The sequence below is a fragment of the Monomorium pharaonis genome, chromosome 1 (genome assembly GCF_013373865.1).
Source record: "Monomorium pharaonis isolate MP-MQ-018 chromosome 1, ASM1337386v2, whole genome shotgun sequence".
Lineage (NCBI taxonomy): Eukaryota > Metazoa > Arthropoda > Insecta > Hymenoptera > Formicidae > Monomorium > Monomorium pharaonis.
Genome location: NC_050467.1, coordinates 14,509,164 through 14,531,301, shown reverse-complemented (window position 1 = coordinate 14,531,301; position 22,138 = coordinate 14,509,164). Strand labels below are relative to the sequence as shown.

Below are 22,138 nucleotides of genomic sequence, written 5' to 3'. Positions count from 1 at the left end.
TCTCCTCCCCAGAATGCGCGGAGTATGACGCGGCTGCGACATTGTTCTGTAAAGAAAAAAAAAAGTTGCAAGATATAAAAAATAAAATCCAACTAAATATGTAACAAAATTTGATTTAATTAATTTAAAAAATATTTACGGTTTATCACACGTTTCATTTTGCTGAATCGAAACGTAATAGTTTAATTTCGGGGGAAACTCCGACTTCCTTCTATTAACTAATGCAAGATTGGAACTTTACCGTCCGTATTCCGCTAATTAACTGATGTGATACCGTTGTCAGAACTCTTCTTATATTGCACGCCCTTCACACATCTCAGTAGAGGGGACAATCACATATTTCAAACTTCACACATTCAAGGATGACCAACGTTTCAGAGGTCAAGCTCCGATGTACGGCTGCTGCGGCAAAATATGTTTTAGGCATGCACATTTGATACTTACTGATGAGATCATACGAAAATCACACATTCAAATGATGTGAATCTTTGAGAGGTCAAGCGCCGATGTAGGCTGCTGTAATAAAATATGTTTTAGGCATGTACATTTGATATTTACTGATGAGATCATACGGAAATCGCACATTCAAATAATGCAAATCTTGCAGAGGTCTAGCGCCGATGTACGGCTGCTGTAACAAAATATGTTTTAGGCACGTACATAAATTATTTGATACTTACTTGATGAGATCATTCAGAATCGCACATTCAAATAATGCAAATCTTGCAGAGGTCAAGCACCGATGTTAAGACAAAGAAAATGAAGAGTTATAAAAAATATATAAGCGATCGGGAAGCGCATAATACCGCATTTGATGCGAAGTTTAAGATCCGAGTGCAACTTGAAACCGTCGTCAATCCGGAGTAATAATTCAGTGCAATATGTGTTCAGTGTGCGCACAGTAGAGACTTCTTAGTATAAAAACATACATTATTACAACATGAATGACGATATCGTAGAAGATGCCATTTATGTTCTTAACAATAATGATGATTCCGAAAAACGAAAGCATGTGCAGAGAATATCACCAGTGCAATTTCTACGTGATCGAGAACTCGGTATACGGAACGCATGAACGCACCATAATACAGGAAGTTTACATACACGACCAATTTGTTCATAACTGGCCTCATCATATGAAGCAAAAATTATATAGAGAGATACTCAATTGGGTTGACACCGATGAAAATGAATATGATATAGCAAAACAAATCGTAGAAAAGACTCAAGAATGCTGTTACCATCTCATTGAGATACCAGCAGGTGTTGGAAGGTATATCGAAGTGATAGCAATAATGACCCACTTTTGTTATGATACTGAGAATCCTTATGTAGAGAAAATGCTGCGCACTTACCATGAATTTTCAAATCTTTTGAACAATGATGAGGATGAATACGTTCTGTCTGAGCAAGAGATAGAGATATGTTTTTTTATTCGGTGTGAAAGACAAAGCAAGCTAATGCAGTTTGAAATTCAAGACAAATTTCGATTCTGTATTAGGTGCTACTAAATCATATGCGAGTGTCCTGTTGAAGATTGTACGGTATTGTTTTAAACAGTGCTAAAAAACAAAAATGGAAAATAATTTCGAGCAAGTGGAACGCGAGCTGTTGGAGCAAGCAAATGGACTCACTACTTTGGGCGAGTGGTTGCAGCGATGCGACGAGTTTGTGTCAACAGCTTGAGGAACATAGCCGTATCAAACGTCGTCGGCTTGCCGTCGGACAAAGACAATCGTTGGTGACGAGAATCGTGCGACTCGAAGGTGAAAAGACACAATTACAAAGACGTTTCGTGCATGTAGGTGGTAATTACGAGCACTAGTAATAACGCGAACAGACTCATGTGGCGAGAGATAGATACAGCGTTCGAGAATCGCATTCAGACAGGTGCAGTGATAAATATAAACTATATTGAACAGCGAACGTTTTTAGAAGACGCAGGCGGTATAGCGCTCAAGCGAGTGCGGGACGCTCTAGAAAAACACAACAGTGTAAAAGTGAACACAGCATTCAATGGCGTGTTTGTAACGAGTGATAAACGTGCCAACAAAAGTAAAAACACCAAAAATTGTGAACTATTCCAAACGTCGGCCTTGGATGAGTGGTACGAGCGACACATTATCGAGCCCACTTTGGCTTCGCTCGAAGAGTTTCAAGAACGTGATAGCGGATGGGCGTTGTCGCAAATACTTAATTTGACTTTAAATATAAATAAGTACAATCCTCTACACGCGGGGTGTCATGTGACATTACCGCGAAAAATAATGATGAAGCGATGAAGAATACATCCTGCTGAAAGAAACACAGGATTGGAGTCGTCATATCCGCATTATGCAACAGTCCTAAAGTTTGATGATATTATGTTTCCCGTTACAGTAAAGGATATAGGAAAATTTGAGAGTCTTAACAATATATTGATCAACGTCTACGGGATGAAAATGGAAATGGCAATGCTAATTCTTTCGCTGCGGTTCTCCAATGACAAGAAAGAGAAGCATGTTAATTTATTATACATGCAAAATCCGCGCGAAGACAGCGTAAGCCACTTTCCTTGGATAAAAAATCTGTCCCGTCTCGTCAGTTCCCAACTGAGCAACCATAATGGAAAAAAATTCATTTGCGATCGGTATGTATAATATATTAAAAGAATTCACATGATCTAGCAAAAAAAAGTAATTAAAAATGTTTCCATTATTTTTTACAGGTGCTTGAACTATTTTTCATCATGCCAGAGGTTGCAATCACACGCTGTAGACTGTCAGAAAATGAACGACTGCGCTATCACATTGCCTGTTGAAGACGACAAGTGGTTGAATTTCCGGAATGTAAACCACAAGGAACGAGTGCCCTTTATCGTCTACGCGGACCTCGAGTGTGTGCTGCGGAAGACGCAACATGATACAGAGCAAGCGTCGTACACATATCAACAACATAAGATATTCAGCATCGGATATTACGTGCGATGCTCGTACGACAACACGTTATCCGCGTACCGGTTTCGTCGCGATAAAGATTGCGTCGCGTGGTTCACTAAACAACTTGAAGAATTAGCGTATAATGAATTAAGACTCGTTTATCAACTGATGTCCCCATGGAAACATTATCGGAGGAACAATTGGAGGCATACCGTAGCGCGACGCGGTGTCATATCTGCGATAAACCATTCGCGTCGGATGATACGCGGGTGCGCGATCATTGTCATTTGACTGGTCGTTACCGCGGTCCTGCACATTCTCTCTGCAATTTAAATTATCGAAATGTATCATACATGCCAATTATTTTTTATAATTTATCTGGATACGATTCACATTTCATTATTAAGGAAATAGCCACAGCGTTCAAAGGAAAGACCGATGTACTCCCCATCACAAAAGAAAAGTACATTTCTTTTACAAAACATGTCGTAGACACAGCCGACAAATTAGATCCACACATTTACATAAAACTACGGTTCATAGATTTATATAAATTTTTAAATACTAGTCTTGAAAAATTAGCATCATTTCTAAGCAAAGAAAAATTAAAAATTGTACGTTCCGAATTTTTACATTTATCTGACGAGGATTTCGATTTATTGACACGAAAAGGTGTATTTCCGTATGAGTACATTGACACTTCGCCTCTCACATTATCTTTTTGGCGAATGGACTCACATTAAAAAAACATGTGATAAATAATGTGAGAGGCGAGGGGACTCACTTTAAAAAAGCAACCCATTGATAGATAACGTGAGAGGCAAAGGGACTCACTTTAAAAAAGCACCCCAATAATAGATAATGTGAGAGGCGAGGGGACTCACTTTAAAAAAGCACGCCAATAATAAATAATGTGAGAGGCGAGGGAACTTACATTAAAAGAGCACCCCGATAATAAATAATGTAAGAGGCGAGGGGACTCACTTTAAAAAAGCAGCCCGATAATAGATAATGTGAGAGTCAAGGAAACTCACATTAAAAAAGCACCTCGATGATGGATAATGTAAGAGGCGAGAGGACTCACTTTAAAAAAACACACCGATGATAAATAAGAGTGAGTCCCAGATGCGCACAGTAATAAACAGACACAGCAAGTTGAGTGAAACAGACACAGTAACAAACGGACACAGACCAAATGCGCACAGAGCGAAACGGACACAGACTAAATGCGCACAGAGCGAAACAGACACAGTGCGAAACGGACACAGACCAAATGCGCACACTGCACATGCGCACGGACCAAATGCATACACGGAAAGTCGCAAAACCCATGTGATGCAGTGAATGTTTTGCGCGCGCGCACACACACACACACACACACACACACACACGGGGGGGGGGTGCAAGGGGAGCCTTCGGCCCCCCTCCCGCACCCACCCCGTCCAAGTCGCTAACTTATGTGGACTTTACTCTGCTTGCAATGTACATGGATTGCATTTGGTCCGTGCGCACGTGCAGTGTGCGCATGTGCAGTGTGCGCATTTGGTCCGTGTGCATTTGGTCCGTGCGCATTTGGTCTGTGTCCGTTTCGCACTGTGTCCGTTTTGCTCTGTGCGCATTTGGTCTGTGTCCGTTTGTTATTGTGTCCGTTTCGCACTGTGTCCGTTTCGCTCTGTGCGCATTTGGTCTGTGTCCGTTTGTTACTGTGTCCGTTTATTACTGTGTCCGTTTGGTCTGTGTCCGTTTGTTACTGTGTTCGTTTCACTCAGCCTGCTGTGTCCGTTTATTACTGTGCGCATCTGGGACGCTCCCATAAATAATGTGAGAGGTAAGGGGACTCACATTAAAAAAGCACCCCGAACATATGGAATTTAAAAACGTACTGCAATTTCCTCGTGATGAACTGCCGAAACGATAAGTTTTATAACCTAATTGCAGAGAATGAGTCCCAGATGCGCACAGTAATAAATGGACACAGCAGGCTGAGTGAAACAGACACAAATCAAATGCGTACAGACCAAATGCACACGGACCAGATGCACACGGGCCAAATGCGCACAGTCGCAAACCTATGTGGTGCAGAGAATGCTTTGCACACACACACACACACACACACACACACACACACACGCGCGCGCGCGCGCGCGGGGAGTGCAAGGGAGGCTTCGCTCTCCTCCCGCATCCACCCCGTCGATAGAGGTGCCTGAAAAATTGCAACCCATGTGATAAGTTTGTAGGTTACTGTGTCCGTTTGGTCTGTGCGCATTTGGTCCGTGCGCATTTGGTCCGTGTGCATCTGGTCCGTGCGCATTTGGTCTGTGCGCATTTGGTCTGTGTGCATTTGGTCTGTCCGTTTCACTTAGCCTGTTGTGTCCGTTTATTACTGTGCGCATCTAACAAGGGGACCTTACGGGTCATGGAACACCGATTTTTTTTATACTTATAGGATTTGAAGATCAGTACCCGGACTTCAATTTCCTAAAGCAGTACGACGCGCTTCTCAAAAATACTCGAGAAAATCGATTTTGAAGATTTCCGATATCTGTAAGTACAGAAAATTTTAACCTATTGTCAGAGCCGCTCGTAGCCGAGCGCACAGAGCTCTAGTTTCGTAAGCGCGGAGTCGCTGGTTCGATTCTCGCTCTGGCCTCAATTTTTTTTTCATAAGTTAATAAAGTTTTTTTTTTAATCCTATATCTTAACATTTATCAAATTGAAATGCTAATTAATTATTAAATATTTATTCGTTATTTTTTAAATAAAAATTAAATTGGCTCATGTAATACTGACGAGTAATGTCAAATGTATTTATTATTAATATATTTTATAACATACATGAATTAATAACTCATAAAAATTAAACAACCATTTTTATAAATATTATTTTTGTTTTTTATATTATTTTTGTATTTACTCGTAATCTCTTAAAAAGTATTTCATTTTCTTTAATGTTTTCTATTTTTTGTACCAAATTTTAATTTATTATAAATATTCGCATTTTCAATCAAGTAGTAATTAAAAATAAAAAAATCTTAATTTTTATTTAAAAAATAACAAATAAATATTTAATAATTAATTAGCATTTCAATTTGATAAATGTTAAGATATAGGATTAAAAAAAAAACTTTATTAACTTATGAAAAAAAAATTGAGGCCAGAGCGAGAATTGAACCAGCGACTCCGCGCTTACGAAACTAGAGCTCTGTGCGCTCGGCTACGAGCGGCTCTGACAATAGGTTAAAATTTTCTGTACTTACAGATATCGGAAATCTTCAAAATCGATTTTCTCGAGTATTTTTGAGAAGCGCGTCGTACTGCTTTAGGAAATTGAAGTCCGGGTACTGATCTTCAAATCCTATAAGTATAAAAAAAATCGGTGTTCCATGACCCGTAAGGTCCCCTTGTAAGACGCTCCCATTGCAGACGTCCTGGAAATATATGTGTTATTATATTTTATATTATTATATCATAATTTTTCTTGGCAACTAAATATTGCAACACTGCAACTAGTATGTAAGTTCAACATGACAACAATCGCCGTGCGCCGCGGCCCGGTCGCCCAGCCGGCGCGGCGCGGCACGGTAGCGCGGTGTGAATTATTATTTTTAACCATGTTCCACCACTCCGATTGATTAAAAAAAATGTGTTAAAGAAGAAGATCTAGAGATGTTTTTGTGAAAATATAAAAGTATCTCAGAACTATCGCCCCCAAGAAAATTCATAAAAAATTCAAAAATTTTTTTATCAGGTTTTTTTTACCACAAAAATTACTTAAAATTTTCTTAAACTTGTCTAAATGATGTTTACAACATATATTTTTTTCATTAAAATCGGTCCAATTATTTTCGAAAAAAACCACTTTCTTTATTTTTCTTTCCCCCTCCATAACTCCCCCAAAAATGCAATTTTGTAGCTAATATTTGGGGAAGTTTTACATCTCAAGGGTGCCAACTAATGATATCAATTTGAGCTCGATTAGTGCGGGGGCAAATTTCACTTGCTTATTCCGCTATGCCGCGATAAATGCTTAGAAAGTTATGGTCTCGATCCAGCACATTATTACACTCTTTCCGGATACACGTGGGACGCTATGTTAAAATATACAAAAATTACTTTCGAACTGCTTACTGACATTGACATGGTAATGTTCATCGAACGCGGTATACGAGGCGGTCTCAGTAAATGTTCAGGCAGATATGCACAGGCTAACAACAAATACATACAGACGTACGACCCATTGAAATCATCCTCATATCTTATGTATTTTGACGTTAATAATTTGTACGGTTGGGCGATGTGTCAGCCGCTGCTGTATGGAGAATTTCAATGGATCGAAGTCTCGAATTTTGACATAAATGCGATCGCTGCTGATTCACCAACGGGATACATTCTCGAAGTTGATCTCGAGTATCCCCGAGACCTTCACGACGAGTACACTGACCTACCTTTCTGCCCAACATGTGATAAACCAGGCAAGCGTGAATGTAAACTTCTCGCCACGCTGTATGATAAGAAACGTTACGTCATACATTACCGCAACCTGCCGCAGTGCATGCGTCACGGTCTTCGTATTGCGAAAATACACCGTATATTACAATTCGCACAATCTCCATGGATCTGTAAATACATAGAGTTAAATACACGATTCCGGACACTCGCCAAAAATGATTTCAAAAAAAAACTTGTATAAATTAATGAATAATGTGGTTAAGGGGATCCAGGAGTGCCTTTGAAATTTGATCGAGGTCGATAATGTAGAGTCATTCGTGCACATCATTATGAGATTTCATATGTAATTCTTGTATAGATTTAGAAATCCTTTTCCAGAATTAAAGTACACATATTAATATTAATCTATAAATTGGATTTTATATTGAAAACAAAAAAATTGTTTCTTATATTGCTCTACTTATCGACTTTTTACGTGTACATAACCCAAATTTTCGTTTTTTCATTTTCCAATTTGCGGAATGCGAATCTTTTTTTCTAGGATTCTAATCTTATTTCTAATTGCACGATATTATTCCTGAGAGTTTTTTCTAGGGGGCGACGTGATTATTTTATACATATAAACTATAGATTTTTTGTATGAAGCAAATATTGTCGTTAAGTGACTAATAAATAACAATTTTTATTTATTTATCAGAACAAATTGTACATCGCCCCCTTCATTTTTGTGCGTACTTTAATCCTGTAAAAGGATTTTGCATTCTGTTGCTCCAATTCGAAAATCCAAGTTCCCAAAAAAATGTCGGTAACTCTGTCACTCCCGGATCCCCTTCAAATCATGGAGAATGTGCGCAATCATGTTGACGTTAAGTTGTTGACAAAATGGGTGGGGCGGTATGGTGCGGAGACAATGATCGCGAAACCGAATTTTCATAGTCGAAGTATTTTTGCAAAAAATTTAATCGCCGTTGAACTTAGAAAACTCGAGGTGAAATTATATAAGCCGATTTACGTAGGCATGTGTATCGTAGATAGTTCTAAGACGTGTCTATATGAATTTCACCATGAATACATGCTACCTCTGTATCGTGACAAATGTAGTCATGTATACCGACACCGACAGTCTCATATACCTCGTCGAGTGCGAGGATATTTACGAGACGATGAAACGTGATATCGCTAGGTTCGACACGAGCGATTATCCGGTCGACAACGCGTACGGTATGCCTCTCGAGAATAAAAAAGTTCCGGGCTTGATGAAAGACGAGAATAATGGTGTGATAATGACTGAGTTTGTTGGACTTAGAGCAAAGATGTATGCGTTAAAGGTAGATGGAAAGAAGGACACTAAAAAGGCGAAAGGTGTCAAGAATAATATAGTAGCGCGAACCATAACATTCAATGATTATACCTAGTGTTTGAGAGATGAGATCGAGATGACGCGTCGCCAATCATGCATAAGATTCAAGCTACATAAAGTATATACGGTGTCCGAAACGAAAATCGCTCTAAGTCCATATGATGACAAGAGATACCTTATACCCGATTCAGTTAAAACGTTACTGTGGGGACATTATCGCATACCACTATAATATCTTTAACATTATATAGCTTTTAAATTTCACATTTTACATTAAAAATAATTTTATATATTTTTATTACACAAAAACAAGTATTAATAAGAATGTATTAAGGATGATGGAAGGATGATAAAGAAATCTCACATAATATAAAATTAATATAATAATGTATTTGGTTACATTGTACTTTTATGTGAATATAATAAAAACAATTTTTTATATTTAATTTAAATAACAGTGTCTTTATGTATCCATGAATTATGCGATTCATCGAATTCCAGCCACTTGACATAAATCTCATCTCCTTTTCTGCGCAATATTTTTTCAACGAGATACACGTCAGGATTTGCAACACGCTGCAGCTCATATTCGTAAAATCCTCCAGCGATAGGTTTTCCACAGGAAAGCTGTATGTACTCTTCCAGTACATATGTCACAGGATTGGTACGCTGTACTTTAATAATTTTAAATATCTCCGTAGTCCAATTTGGTGTATAACTCTTCTCAAAAAGTTTTGAATTTGCTGACGCGCATCGAGTCACCTACCTTAAATCGCGCGAGTGCCGCAATTTTTACGTGACTATACACCGCGGTTAAGAATTTTTTAGCGATTGCAGGCGTAACATCGATGGGTCACATGCCGATAGTTCGATGCTTTCGTGCATTGTACTCTGACACAAGACGCGGCAGCAAATCAATCCATCTATAATTTCCATTGAGTGTAAATTTTTTCCACATGACGTTCTTTAATGTTCGGTTAAAGCGTTCGACAACTAATGCTTTCATTATAGAGTATGTAGAATAATGATTGATATTATGTTTTTTTAATAGTTTCTGCACGTTGCCGTTATAAAATTCCTTTCCTTTGTCTGTTTGCAAATTTTTCGGACATCTTCCATCTTTCCGAATTATCTTTGCAATCGTAATAGCAACTTCGCTACCACTCTTGGCCTTCAGCTGCACAGCCCATGCATGCTTGCTCAGCACATCGATAACGGTGAGTATGTAGTGATAACCTCGGTTAAATCGTGTGTAAGGACGCATCTCAATCACATCCGCCTGCCACAGGTCATCGTATCCATGAACTATGACGCGTCTTCGAGGAAAATTTCTTCTCGCCGGAGCATGCAACTTCTCAACCAGCAATTGTTTCTCAGACATGTTCAGAGTATGACATGTAAATGGTGCATATATTCAACGTACTGACTTTTTTACTCTGCACGATGAGTCATTGCGTCGAGCTGTCTTTGAATCTCGTTTAACATATGAGCTGTAATTTCAACCTTACTTTGAAGTGTCTCAATCTTCCTCTCGATTTCATCCTGTCGATCCTTTAAAATTTTCACAGTTTGTTGCACATATCGTTTATTGGCTGCATCACTATCATCTACAGGTAACGCTAAACGTCGAATCTTGCGCGACTTTGCACCAAAATTGGTGACAGCCATGATAAGAGCGTTATTGCGCACGTAATTTCTGACTAATCCGCTCCATTGATAATATGGTTCCGCACCACCTCTTCCGAGTAATGTTCCAAACTTGTTGATTGACATTTCGATGTTGACTAAATGATTTGTTTCACGCACTTTTATAATAAAACCAGCCTCGCGAAGTTCCTCGATAATTGATAGAATCTCGTTGCCGTGAGCATTGTGCACTGCCTGGTATGAGGCCTCGAGCAATCGAAGGCGATCCACAAGCTCGTTGGGATCATCCCAATGAACATAATCGATCTTGTTATCATTTAATGTAATAGCGCTTGATAGACCTTGTCCAACTTTTGCGTCTGTTACTAAGGGCGCAATTATATTTTTATATTTAGACCCTTTGTTGCCCATTACTTGATTATGTGCAATATGTCCGCGTCTATATGCATTTGTCACCAATAGAATGTTTTTATAATTTTGCAGGTCATTATTCGTGTACATGTTGGGCATTTTCATGAAAATTAATTCGTACAGACCAGGCGTTCCCGTGTATATTTTACCATCTATAACTATGTTATCATTCTTATGTATGTCGATGCGTTTATCGCCGAGCATCGTTCCAAAGTCGGTGAAATAAACTCCGTAAACAGTATCTATGATGACTGGTTTTTTACCGCTCAGAACAGCTCCCATATATTTTTGATCTAATGGACTATAGTGTATGTGCAACTTTTCACGTCCCTCTCGCATTTCCAACTGTTGTCGAATAGACGTCACAAGCGGTTCATTGGCTGCGATTTCAAAAACGTCTTCGACGGAAGGTACATGACTGTACGATAAATCACTATCATGTAGTATTTGTGATGTTTCATTCAAATTAGTTGTTACAGTTTTTGATCGTCTCATTTTTTTAACAGAAGTAGAGGTCATTATAGAATTGTTAAACGAAGCGTTTGATCGCTTTCGTTTGGGTTTTGATTCTGCGTATTTGTCTTCCCCCGAGAAGAACGTTTTATTCTTAATCGGATCTGATACATCACCAACGATGTTTTCAACAATCTGTTTTAATGGTTCGACAATGGGCTTAAAGTGTCTCTCCAACGCCATTTTTTCTTGCACTTTACCTGCTTTCAAAGCGCGATATTTTTTGCGAATTGAATCATTTGTTTTCGCAATCTTTTTCACAATCTTCTCACAATCCATATTGTTATCTGTGTTATCCATGGTGTGTGCATTGGTGATCAGCTACTGCGCTACGAAGCATAGGTTCGTGCCTTGGGCATTACTATCACCCCTAACTTGGACTGGGCCCCACAAATCAACCAAACTATCAAGAGAATTCATTTTGCTTTGCGTAAACTACGCTTCTACCGTCATTCCCTTACTTTTCGCCTACGCAAACACCTCGTCGAGGCCCTGGTATTTCCATACTTTGACTACGCTTGTGTTGCCTATCCTAGACTCAACAAAACCAACACATTAAAACTCCAGAAAACGCATTGTGTCATGCAAAACGCGTGTGTCAGGTTTGTCTTTGGCAACCTCTCACACTTAACGCCCTATCGCCTTGCTATTGGCTGGTTGTCTGTCTCCTCCCGTCGGGCGTACTTCGTCGGTGTTCAGGCGTATTCCGTGTTGCTGAGACAATGTCCTTGCCATATTTATCAACAGTATCAATTTGTTGCCTCCTCCACAGTTGTGCGTTCCTCTCAGCGTATTCCTCCTCGCTTCTTTACTTACCCCACTCCCCGCACTGCTGCCATGCAGTATTCCTTTCAGATCCAATCCTCAATCCTCTTCAATTCTATTCCTGATTTGCTCTCAGTTCCTGCTGATCCTGCCCCTCGTTCCCCCAACGATTTCACTCTTTCGCTCTCCGACTTCAAGACGCGCCTCTACTCCTTTCTTCTTGAGCGAGACAAGACGGACTGGGCATACCGAGTGGAGGTCGAGGGCCTCATTGTTCCTACATGCATCCCCCTGTTGGATCAACCATCTACTGTGCCTGCTTTGCACGCTCCTTAATTATATCGTACTTGTGTACTATGCTTGCAGTTATACTTTCGCTTACGGTTTTGTTTTTTTTACTTGAGTTCATCACACTACGCTGAACCAATTATTTGCATTCTCTATATATTTTCTACTGTAGAGCTATAGCCTAGGAATAGTACACTCTTCCGCTATGCTTAATACTCTAACTATATATATTATATATTTCCTTCAATTGTACTAACACATTTCTGTGAAATACTCTGTAGAAACTATCTTGGGAACCATATAGGGTTATACCCTCTGGTCGAATAAATCTTATCTATCAATCAATCAATTAATCTTCTCACGATCCATATTGTTATCTGTGTTATCCATGTTGAGAAACGCTACTTGGTCAATGTATCAAAAACAACTAACTGCTTTATGGTATTGCGAAGTCATTAAATCCTTTTGGGAGCGTCCCAGATGCGCACAGTAATAAACACAGCAGGCTGAGTGAAACGGACACAGTAACAAACGGACACAGACCAAACGGACACAGTAACAAACGGACACAGACCAAATGCGCACAGAGCAAAACGGACACAGTGCGAAACGGACACAGTAACAAACGGACACAGACCAAATGCGCACAGAGCGAAACGGACACAGACCAAATGCAATCCATGTACATTGCAAGCAGAGTAAAGTCCACATAGGTTAGCGACTTGGACGGGGTGGTTGCGGGAGGGGGGCCGAAGGCCCCCCTTGCACCCCCCGTGTGTGTGTGTGTGTGTGTGTGTGTGTGCGTGCAAAGCATTCACTGCATCACATGGATTTGCGACTTTCCGTGTATGCATTTAGTCCGTGCGCATGTGCAGTGTGCGCATTTGGTCTGTGTCCGTTTCGCACTGTGTCCGTTTCGCTCTGTGCGCATTTGGTCTGTGTCCGTTTCGCACTGTGTCCGTTTCGCTCTGTGCGCATTTGGTCTGTGTCCGTTTGTTACTGTGTCCGTTTTGCACTGTGTCCGTTTATTACTGTGTCCGTTTGTTACTGTGTCCGTTTCACTCAGCTTGCTGTGTCCGTTTATTACTGTGCGCATCTGGGACTCACTCATCCTTTTCGATATCGTCCATCGGCGAGTGCACTATCCTTATCTATCACTAAAAATCCATACTTTTGTTGCCAACAAGTATGACATAAATTGCTAAAATCCTCATAAGACATGTCGGTATTTACATGATCGTTGTACGCATGTTTTAGACTGGTACCATCCTGCTTGAATAAAATTAGCAAATTCGCATTGTCGCGTATAAGATGTTTCGGTATCTTTGCATACGTCTGACAGAGATAGAAGTAGTCGACATCCACGTGTCGCCCCATTGCAAAGTAGTCTCTTATCGTATCTTGCTTATCACACGCCACGTCATCAAAGATAAAAATGGAATTTGGAAGCGCTTTACTCGGCTAAATGACATCACAGTTATTGGAGAATGCAAAATAACTAACTTCTTCAATCGGTGTCAATAAATTTTTCAAATATTGATATTTCGGTTGTTGTAATGATTTCGAGTACACATACACATTCTCAAAACGTACTCCATGCGGACTTCCAACAAGCTTATTAATACGTTCGTCTTGCCACAATTTGACGAACCGCAAATTATACCACGTATAGAACTCTGCAACATGTTTCCATGCCTCCGTATTTTTCTTTTGGACATTATTCTGTCATCGAAATTTGTTACTTTAATCGCTGGTAAATGTTGCACAAACCGCATATTTTCTCCCTCTATGCTCTAATAAAAATTGACAAAAATTATAATAAGACCGATCTATTTATAGAGACGCACCGAGCAAAATTGCTCAGTATATAAAATGTTTCTCATATTGTCACATCCCTCCGATATACTCGATTTGAGTGCCGAGCAGTTAGAATTCGTGTCGAAACCTATTCTGCTACGCGTGTGTGGCAATTATATCGAACACGTGTGGGACAGGCTTCCGGAACATATAAAGACTTGTAACCGTGAATTTTTAATTATGATGTGCTACGGATAGCCGCGGGTAATTCAGGGTTCGGGCGGCGGGCTGGTTGAATGAATAACAGAGGCAAGCGGTATATATTTATAACTATGATTTATTCTAATATATGCCTATCTAATATATACAGGTTCCCTACTCTAATATGTGCAACTTACAACTAAGATCTCGCTATGCGAGTCGCGGGCGATTTGTTATGGCGACGTGTGTCGCGGAGCGCATGTGCGCGTTGAGTATTCGGTGCCGGATTGGCTGCGGCGGGCGTATGGCCCGTGTATCGGTCGGTGCGTCGATCGGCGGTAGCGGCCGGTCTTACAGACTACGGTGTTCGTGGCGGTATAATCGCGGCGGTATAATGTGCGGCGGCGTTCGTGTCGGTCGCGGCGGTAGCCGGATTGGCTGCGGCGGTCGCGGCTGCGCGGTACGGTGCGACGTTCTCATTCGCCGAGTCGGTCGATGCGGCGCTATGACTGGTCGCGGTGGTGCGCGACTGCGCGGTGCGGCGCGGAGCTTGGCTCGACAGCCACGGTGATCAGCTGTTGTTATCGTCTGGGAATCATCCCGCGTGGATGATCCTCCGCGTCGGCGGTTTCCCCTCAGTGCGGGGGTCCCCGTGTACGGTCGGGATCGGTAGCTCAGTACGCGTACCGGGATCCGGGTGACGAGCGGGGCGGTGTTCTGCCACTCACTGCGTGGCGCGAGGAAGCGCTCAGTGCGCGCTAGTAAGGAAGCCGGTTTTAGGTTAAGTTCGGCACTCAGTGCGTGCTCTGGATACTTAGCTCAATTCGCTGAGAGGATCGGTCGGCTCAGTTCGCTAGACCGGGGAGATCTGATTCCTTATCACCAGCGGAGGGCTTTTATAGCCCCCGTTTGGTGACAAGAGGAGCGGAGATGTGCGGGGAGACCGAGATAAGCGGAGGGGACTACAAGAGGTAGGAGGGTAACGGCCTCGTATCTATATGCCTTAACGTGGCGGAGGAACGGCTCGTTACAGACTGACACGGAGATTCGAAGCCATCGTCGTTTCTACGAACTTTACAATCAATCGTTGCACCAGACGCATATCGACGGCCCCGCACCGTTGATAAAGAATTGTCGCGAATGCCAGCAGTAAGTCGCGGCTTGTTAAATCGTGCGATAAATGCGCTTCCTTTCGAACTGCACATACCAGGGGGTCTATTACAGTTCTTAGGTGAAATCACTCACTGTGAAAATGTGAAAAGTGAGCTACAGTGATTGGTGTATATTGTTAGTTCTAAAAGTATACACCAATCAGTGGAGAGAATGCTGGAAATGCGAAAAGTGAGTGAACTCACCTAAGAACCGTAATAGACCCCCAGGATATCAATTTTGCGGTCCAGGTACTAGGCGGTTCTAGGCTGAAAAAGCGATTGGCCAGAGGTGATCGGAGTATTAATCTGTTGGACGCGGCCTGTCGCGAACACGACATTGCGTACTCCCGGAGCAACGAACTCACCGATAGACACGCAGCTGATAATATACTCGCTGCGGAAGCGCGAAAACGCATTACAGCGAACGATTCGACTTTCGGAGAAAGAGCTGCTGCAGCAGCCGTTTGGGCAGCTATGAAAACTAAAACGAAAATCGGTATGGGTTTGAAAAAGAAAAAAGGTGATAAAAAGAAGAGAGCGAGTAAACGAATACTTCCGGTAGCGAAACGCGGCGGTGTTTTACCCATTCTACCGCTGTTGGGCGTTCTCGGGTCGTTGGTCGGTGGAGCGGCGGGAGTTGCGAAGGTTGTGAATGATAACAAGGCAGCGCAGTGTCAGCTGAACGAATTGAAACGTTATAATCGTGTCATGGAAGGTCATGGAGTTTATCTCGTTCCATATAAGCGTGGACAAGGAGTGTCGACGAAAAAAAAAACGTCAAAAAGACGTTAAAAATGCCAAAAGGTGCAACTACTAACACACAATTATTACAGTTAGCGAAACGTATGCGCATTCCACACTTTAGAGGAATTTTTATGCGTACAGCATTACCAACGGCTGGAGCATATTGAAACGAGAGCGGTATTGTTAATTTAGATAATGCTGAAAGATCAAGTACACACTGGGTGGCATACGCAAAGACAGGAAATCGCGCTATATACTTTGATAGTTTCGGCAATCTTAGACTGCCGAAAGAACTGGTGCAATATTTAGATGTAACGCGAATCGAGTACAATCACACGCCTTATCAATGTTATGATCAAAGCAACTGCGGCCAACTATGTCTGCGTTTTCTTCAAACAGTTAGTAATCAATTTAAAGACTAACATTGTGCAATTTAACTCAGTATTCGTTTCAACATGTCACTGACGTTTACGCTAACCGTCAAGAGTAGCATCCTCGCGGTAAGTTATTTTCCAGCCGTAGATTTGAGCAATGGCGATTACGAGCTCGGTCTCACAGATTTTGAAACATACTATACCATACCTAATGTAAATTCGTCGAATAACAAATTTTATTACGACAAAGACGACAAGGAAATTACAATTTCCGAAGGATCGTATGAATTGCGTGATATAGATAGATATTTGAAACGCGCAATTTTACAATCTCATCCCGATGTTGCGGAAAAGAGGACGTTTCACAAAGAAGATGAAGAAGAGAGCGAATATCCGTTGGTGATTCGTGCTAACAATAATACAATGAAGAGTGAGACTATGTGTGCTTATCAGATAAATTTCTTTAAACCTAACAACGTTGGATCGCTGTTGGGATTTTCATCGCGACGTATTCTTGAATCGCGAATGTGGCACGAATCGGATGCATAAATATCATAAACGTAAACATTATTCGCATAGAATGTAACGTGACTGCGGGTGCGTACAGCAACGACAAGTGCGTACACACAATACACGAATTTTCGCCGAGGGTACCACCAGGATATAAGATATTGGAAACGCCTGCACAGATCATTTACCTTCCAATCGTCGCATGGAGCATTACTGATTTGACGATTCGCATTGTGGATCAGGACGGTTAATTACTCGATTTTCGTGAAGAGGAGATTAACGTTAGATTACACGTACTAAGATAACGTGAGATGCTCGTGTTGAATAAGCACGTGAAGGATACAATTTTTACACCAATCAAGAATATTCGACCGTGTGAAATAAATTGTAAGACAGTTAAAAATATTCGCTCGTCTGATAAAAAGAATCTCACCGCGTTAAACGTTGAATTTTTAAAATCATTGGGATTCATCGTACGAAATATCTAAGATGTCTAACATCATCAAGATTGTGACTCATACGTACAATCCATACGCCAACACCACTTTTGGATACAGCGATAAAATAAGGATACCCATACAACAGCAGGATTTATACACGATATTATGTGAAAGTTTTCTCTACGTCGAAGGAAGATTGGTGGTGAAGAAGAAAGACGATACGGATAAGGATAAAGATGAGATAAATCTCGGAAATAATTGCGTGGCGTTCATGTTTGATGAAATTCGATATGAACTCAACGGTGTGGAAATTGATCGCAACAGAAACGTTGGAATAACCAGCTCTCAAGAACTATGTATCGTTGTCATATGACAAAGCAGTAATTATGCAGAATGCAGGATGGGAATTTTCGTATAACCTACCGAAAAGATACTTCAACTTTTGCGTACCGCTTAGTGTATTATTAGGCTTTTGCGAAGATTACAAACGCGTGATTGTTAACGCTCGTCATGAAGTGATTTTAATACAAGCGCGCAACGATAACAATTCTATCGTTGGAAATTCTACGGCTCAACCGGAAATTGAATTATTTAAAGTGCAGTGGCGAATGCCGCATGTTACGTTAAACGAAGTCAACAAATTATCTTTGCTGCGAGCTTTGGAGAGTGGACAATGTCTAAGTATGAGTTTTCGCTCTTGGGATCTGTACGAGTATCCTTTGCTGCAGAGTACGACGAAACATTCATGAGCTGTTAAAACTGTAATTCAACTCGAGAAACCGCGCTTCGTTATTTTCGCACTGCAGACTGGTCGAAAAAATATCATGTCTCAAGATGTTACAATCTTTGACGACTGTAATTTAACCAATGTAAAACTTTATCTAAACTCTGAATTTTATCCGTATGACGATATGAATTTAGACTTTCCTAAATCTAGATATGCCATTCTGTATGACATGTATCGACGTTTTGGTAAATCTTATTATGGATATGAGTGTGAAACACTGCTCAATGTAATCACATTCCTGGAAAGAAAATCTTTTGCGGTCATTGACTGTTCGCGACAAAACGAATCCGTCAAGAGTGCTACCGTAGATGTGCGCATAGAATTTGATTGCAAGAAAAATTCCTGCGAATATTACTGCTTATTGTCTCATTTTACATGATCGTGTAATTAAATATTGTCCGTAGTCCAAAGTAGTGCGCAAAATCATGTAACATCAAACTGATAAAAACTGACATATTTGGTATTAAAGTACAGTCTTGAAGAGTTACTCATAATGATCGTACCGACATTTGTGGATCTGCAAGGATTCATTGTCGATAAAAAATTTATCGTAAAGGAAGTGGCGGTACTGAGAAAAGGAACTGTTCTCGCACATTATATTTTTGCTAGCCCCATGCCATGGCGTATTCTTACAAAATCCGACAAGTCTTGCGCTTCTTGATTGATTGCATATCATCATGGATTGCAATGGAAAGACGGGATGATACCGTATAGCATGGCGAAACGTCTGATTACATCTGCTGTGTGTAATACGGATGACAGCAATATCATATACGTTAAGGGACTTCAGAAACGAGAATGGTTGACGGACATGCTCGATACCGATGATGGGATATATATCAAGACATTAGATACAGATTATGAAGACATTGAATCTTTAAATAATCTAGATGTTAGTAATACTATACGATGTGAAAAACATATTAAGAATTGTGCATTACAAAATGTATTTAAAATATATAACTGATGGTCGTGTTGTACCCCTCGTTGTGAGTACGATTTGGGATCGTTGCCAGAGATCTCGCGAGGAAGGTATTTGGTCACTCACACCGTTAGTTGTATTGAACACTTTTATTCTTGTATTCAGTTACAGTGAATAGATCGCGACCCCGCAAGGCAGAGTATCACGTCTATGAGCTCGTCCACGACCCCGCAAAGCAGAGCGTCGTGGTTGTGTATTTACAATAAGTTATCTCGGCGATACACGACCCCGCAAAGCAGAGTGTCGTGTGTAGTCTTCGTTTGTCTACTTCGGATTGACCCGCTCCTCATCTTCTTTCGCCGGTTTATATATCCGATAATTCGGTAGTTGGATCGAAAGAAGGGGAGGATTGCGTGAGGGCGTAAATCGGTCAGTATTTCCAAATTATTGCTTAGACAGCAAGTGCTGTCTAAGGAGCATTGCGCTAATTGTCGAGCGGATTGCGCGAAACCTCGCGCGATGCGCTCGATGCTGACTGCAGCTGACCGACTTACGTCATCGTGTTACTGACACCTTATTGTTATGAATGTGTCACTCATAACAGTCGCAACATCAAAATAATTGTGAAATTTTTTCAAAATAAAGAAAAATAAAATGCAGTAAAATGTTTTCTACTCTTTCCCCATATAAGATATAAGATATATAGATGTATGAAATGGGGAATATGATACGTTTAATATGCTCTTTGACTGAGACGTTGACCGAGATAACTCATATAACATGATCTTGTTGATAAATCACATATGATAATGTGTAGATAAAAAATTCTATGAAGCTAACACAACTTTTTTCAATTTATTTCACAAGTGATAGTTCGATATCGGTTCAATAGCTGTATGATACAGTTTGATAGCTGTACGATGCAGTTCAATATCAGTTCGATAGCTGTATGATGCAGTTTGATAACGGTTCGATAGCTGTATGATGCAGTTTAATAGCTGTATGATGCAGTTCGATAGCTGTATGATGTAGTTTGATAGTAGTTCAATGGCGGTTCAATAGATGTGTGATGCCGTTTGATAGCGGTTCGATAACTGTACAATGTAGTTTGATAATGTATGGTATAGATGTAAGGTATAGATGTAAGTTTAATGTGGTTTTTATTTTGAACGAGATGTTAACTGAGACGTTAACCGAGACAGCATTATAAAGTTTTGAAATGAGAATGCGTGCAAATAAAAAAATTCCACAAAGCTGACACGACTTTTTCAAATTCATCTCTCAAGTGAGAGTGGCACACATCTTTAGTCTACTGCTTCTCAACGGTGCAGTCAGATCATGCATTAGATTTTTGTGAAAACTGTTCTGTAAAAGACTTTGTGAAAAATGCAGGCTATACGGATTGAATATCCTGTCACAGGTATAAGCAGTGTAATTTTCATATGCAGTGTACAAAATTAAATATAATTGTACAAGTTTTTAATTATATTCTTCTGGTCTTTTAGTACGTGTGCGTGGATGGGATGCCCGTCCAGCGCGTCATTATTCACAACGAGCTACGCGTGGAAATTCCGCTTCCTGGTCCTCCAATAAATATCCTTCTAGCAGGATTATTGTCGGTTCGCGAACCAATTGGCGAGCAAGTAAGTTTTTAGACATTTATATTTTAAAAAGTTGTTAAATTATAAGATTAAAAATTGTTAATTTTTTTCTAGTCATGGATCTATCGGGATGACATCAGGATACCCGGTTTTATTAATATTCGGGAAAAATTCTGGACGCATTATCATAGAGATATCCATAAAGCGCAGAATGATGATGTCATCGAATGTTCATGGGTCCAATTTGGTGAGGCGGATGTTTGGGACCTGCGCCGTCTATTTAATATGTCGCCACTGATAGACGAAAATTATGATTTTTGGATGTAAAAAATTATATTATAAAAATTATATTATAAAAATAAAATTTGTAATTATAAAATATTAAATAAATACATATTAAATATATATATAATATGCGTTTCTCGCTTTCATTCCTCGCACGCTCTTGCTTCCACCCATTACATATTCTCGCAAGCTATCACTTGCACTCTCACACTCTCGCATACTCACACACACACACACACACACACATCGCATGCTCTTTCACTCACACCTATTGCATGCTCTCATTCACACTTATCGCATGTTCTCTCACTCAAACTCATCGGACGTTCTCGGTCCTACACATCGCATAGTACCCATCGCATACTACCCATCGCGTTCTCTCGCTCCCACCCATCGATATATAGTACTGGATGGAGCATGCGGCAAAATTTCTTTGATGTTCCGTCTGGAGAGATCTAGAAAGAGAGAAGTAGATGTGTGGGCTCGGATCTCTCTTTCTACTCTCTCTTCATTGGTTGAATTTTGTGTTAGAAGAAAGGGAACAGTACCGTATCCTACAACGCTTTTAATGTGTATTGCTATACATGTGCAACGGGCAACGTGTTCTGACGTGTGCATGAACTATTGATATATTCGTTATAAATAATTAATAAATAGGGTTTCTGCCTGTTTATTGTGCAAAACGAGTGAGTTAAACAAAGATGTATCAGCGTAAGTAACCTATTATAGTTATATATTTGCGGCATGTTAAATAAGGTTATGTAATGTTTTATGTTTTATTATAATGTAATATTATCGATAGAAAAAATATATTTATGCATTTGTATCTAATATATCTATTTGGACCTCAGGGCTCCATAGCTCCATGAGCCGCTCCTATCCACACATCGTCTTGTCCCTTTCTACGTCCGTCAAGACGATTTTCGTTATATGCTCCATCCAGTACTATATATCGATGCTCCCACCCATCGCGTA

The 22,138-nt window shown here is 40.4% G+C and overlaps 1 protein-coding gene across 2 annotated transcripts in view; it reads left to right on the top strand.

The window, feature by feature from the left end:
• The window catches only part of LOC105837229 (tuberin), a 210,931-nt gene extending 189,647 nt beyond the window's left edge, over positions 1-21,284 (top strand). For both annotated transcript variants that reach the window (XM_036289105.1, XM_036289113.1), the window contains exons 29-30: positions 20,783-20,920; positions 20,993-21,284. In XM_036289105.1, the coding sequence (XP_036144998.1) occupies positions 20,783-20,920; positions 20,993-21,205 (351 nt within the window). In that variant the 3' untranslated portion in view covers positions 21,206-21,284. The remainder of the gene's footprint in view (positions 1-20,782; positions 20,921-20,992) is intronic.
• The last annotated feature ends 854 nt before the right edge of the window (positions 21,285-22,138 follow it).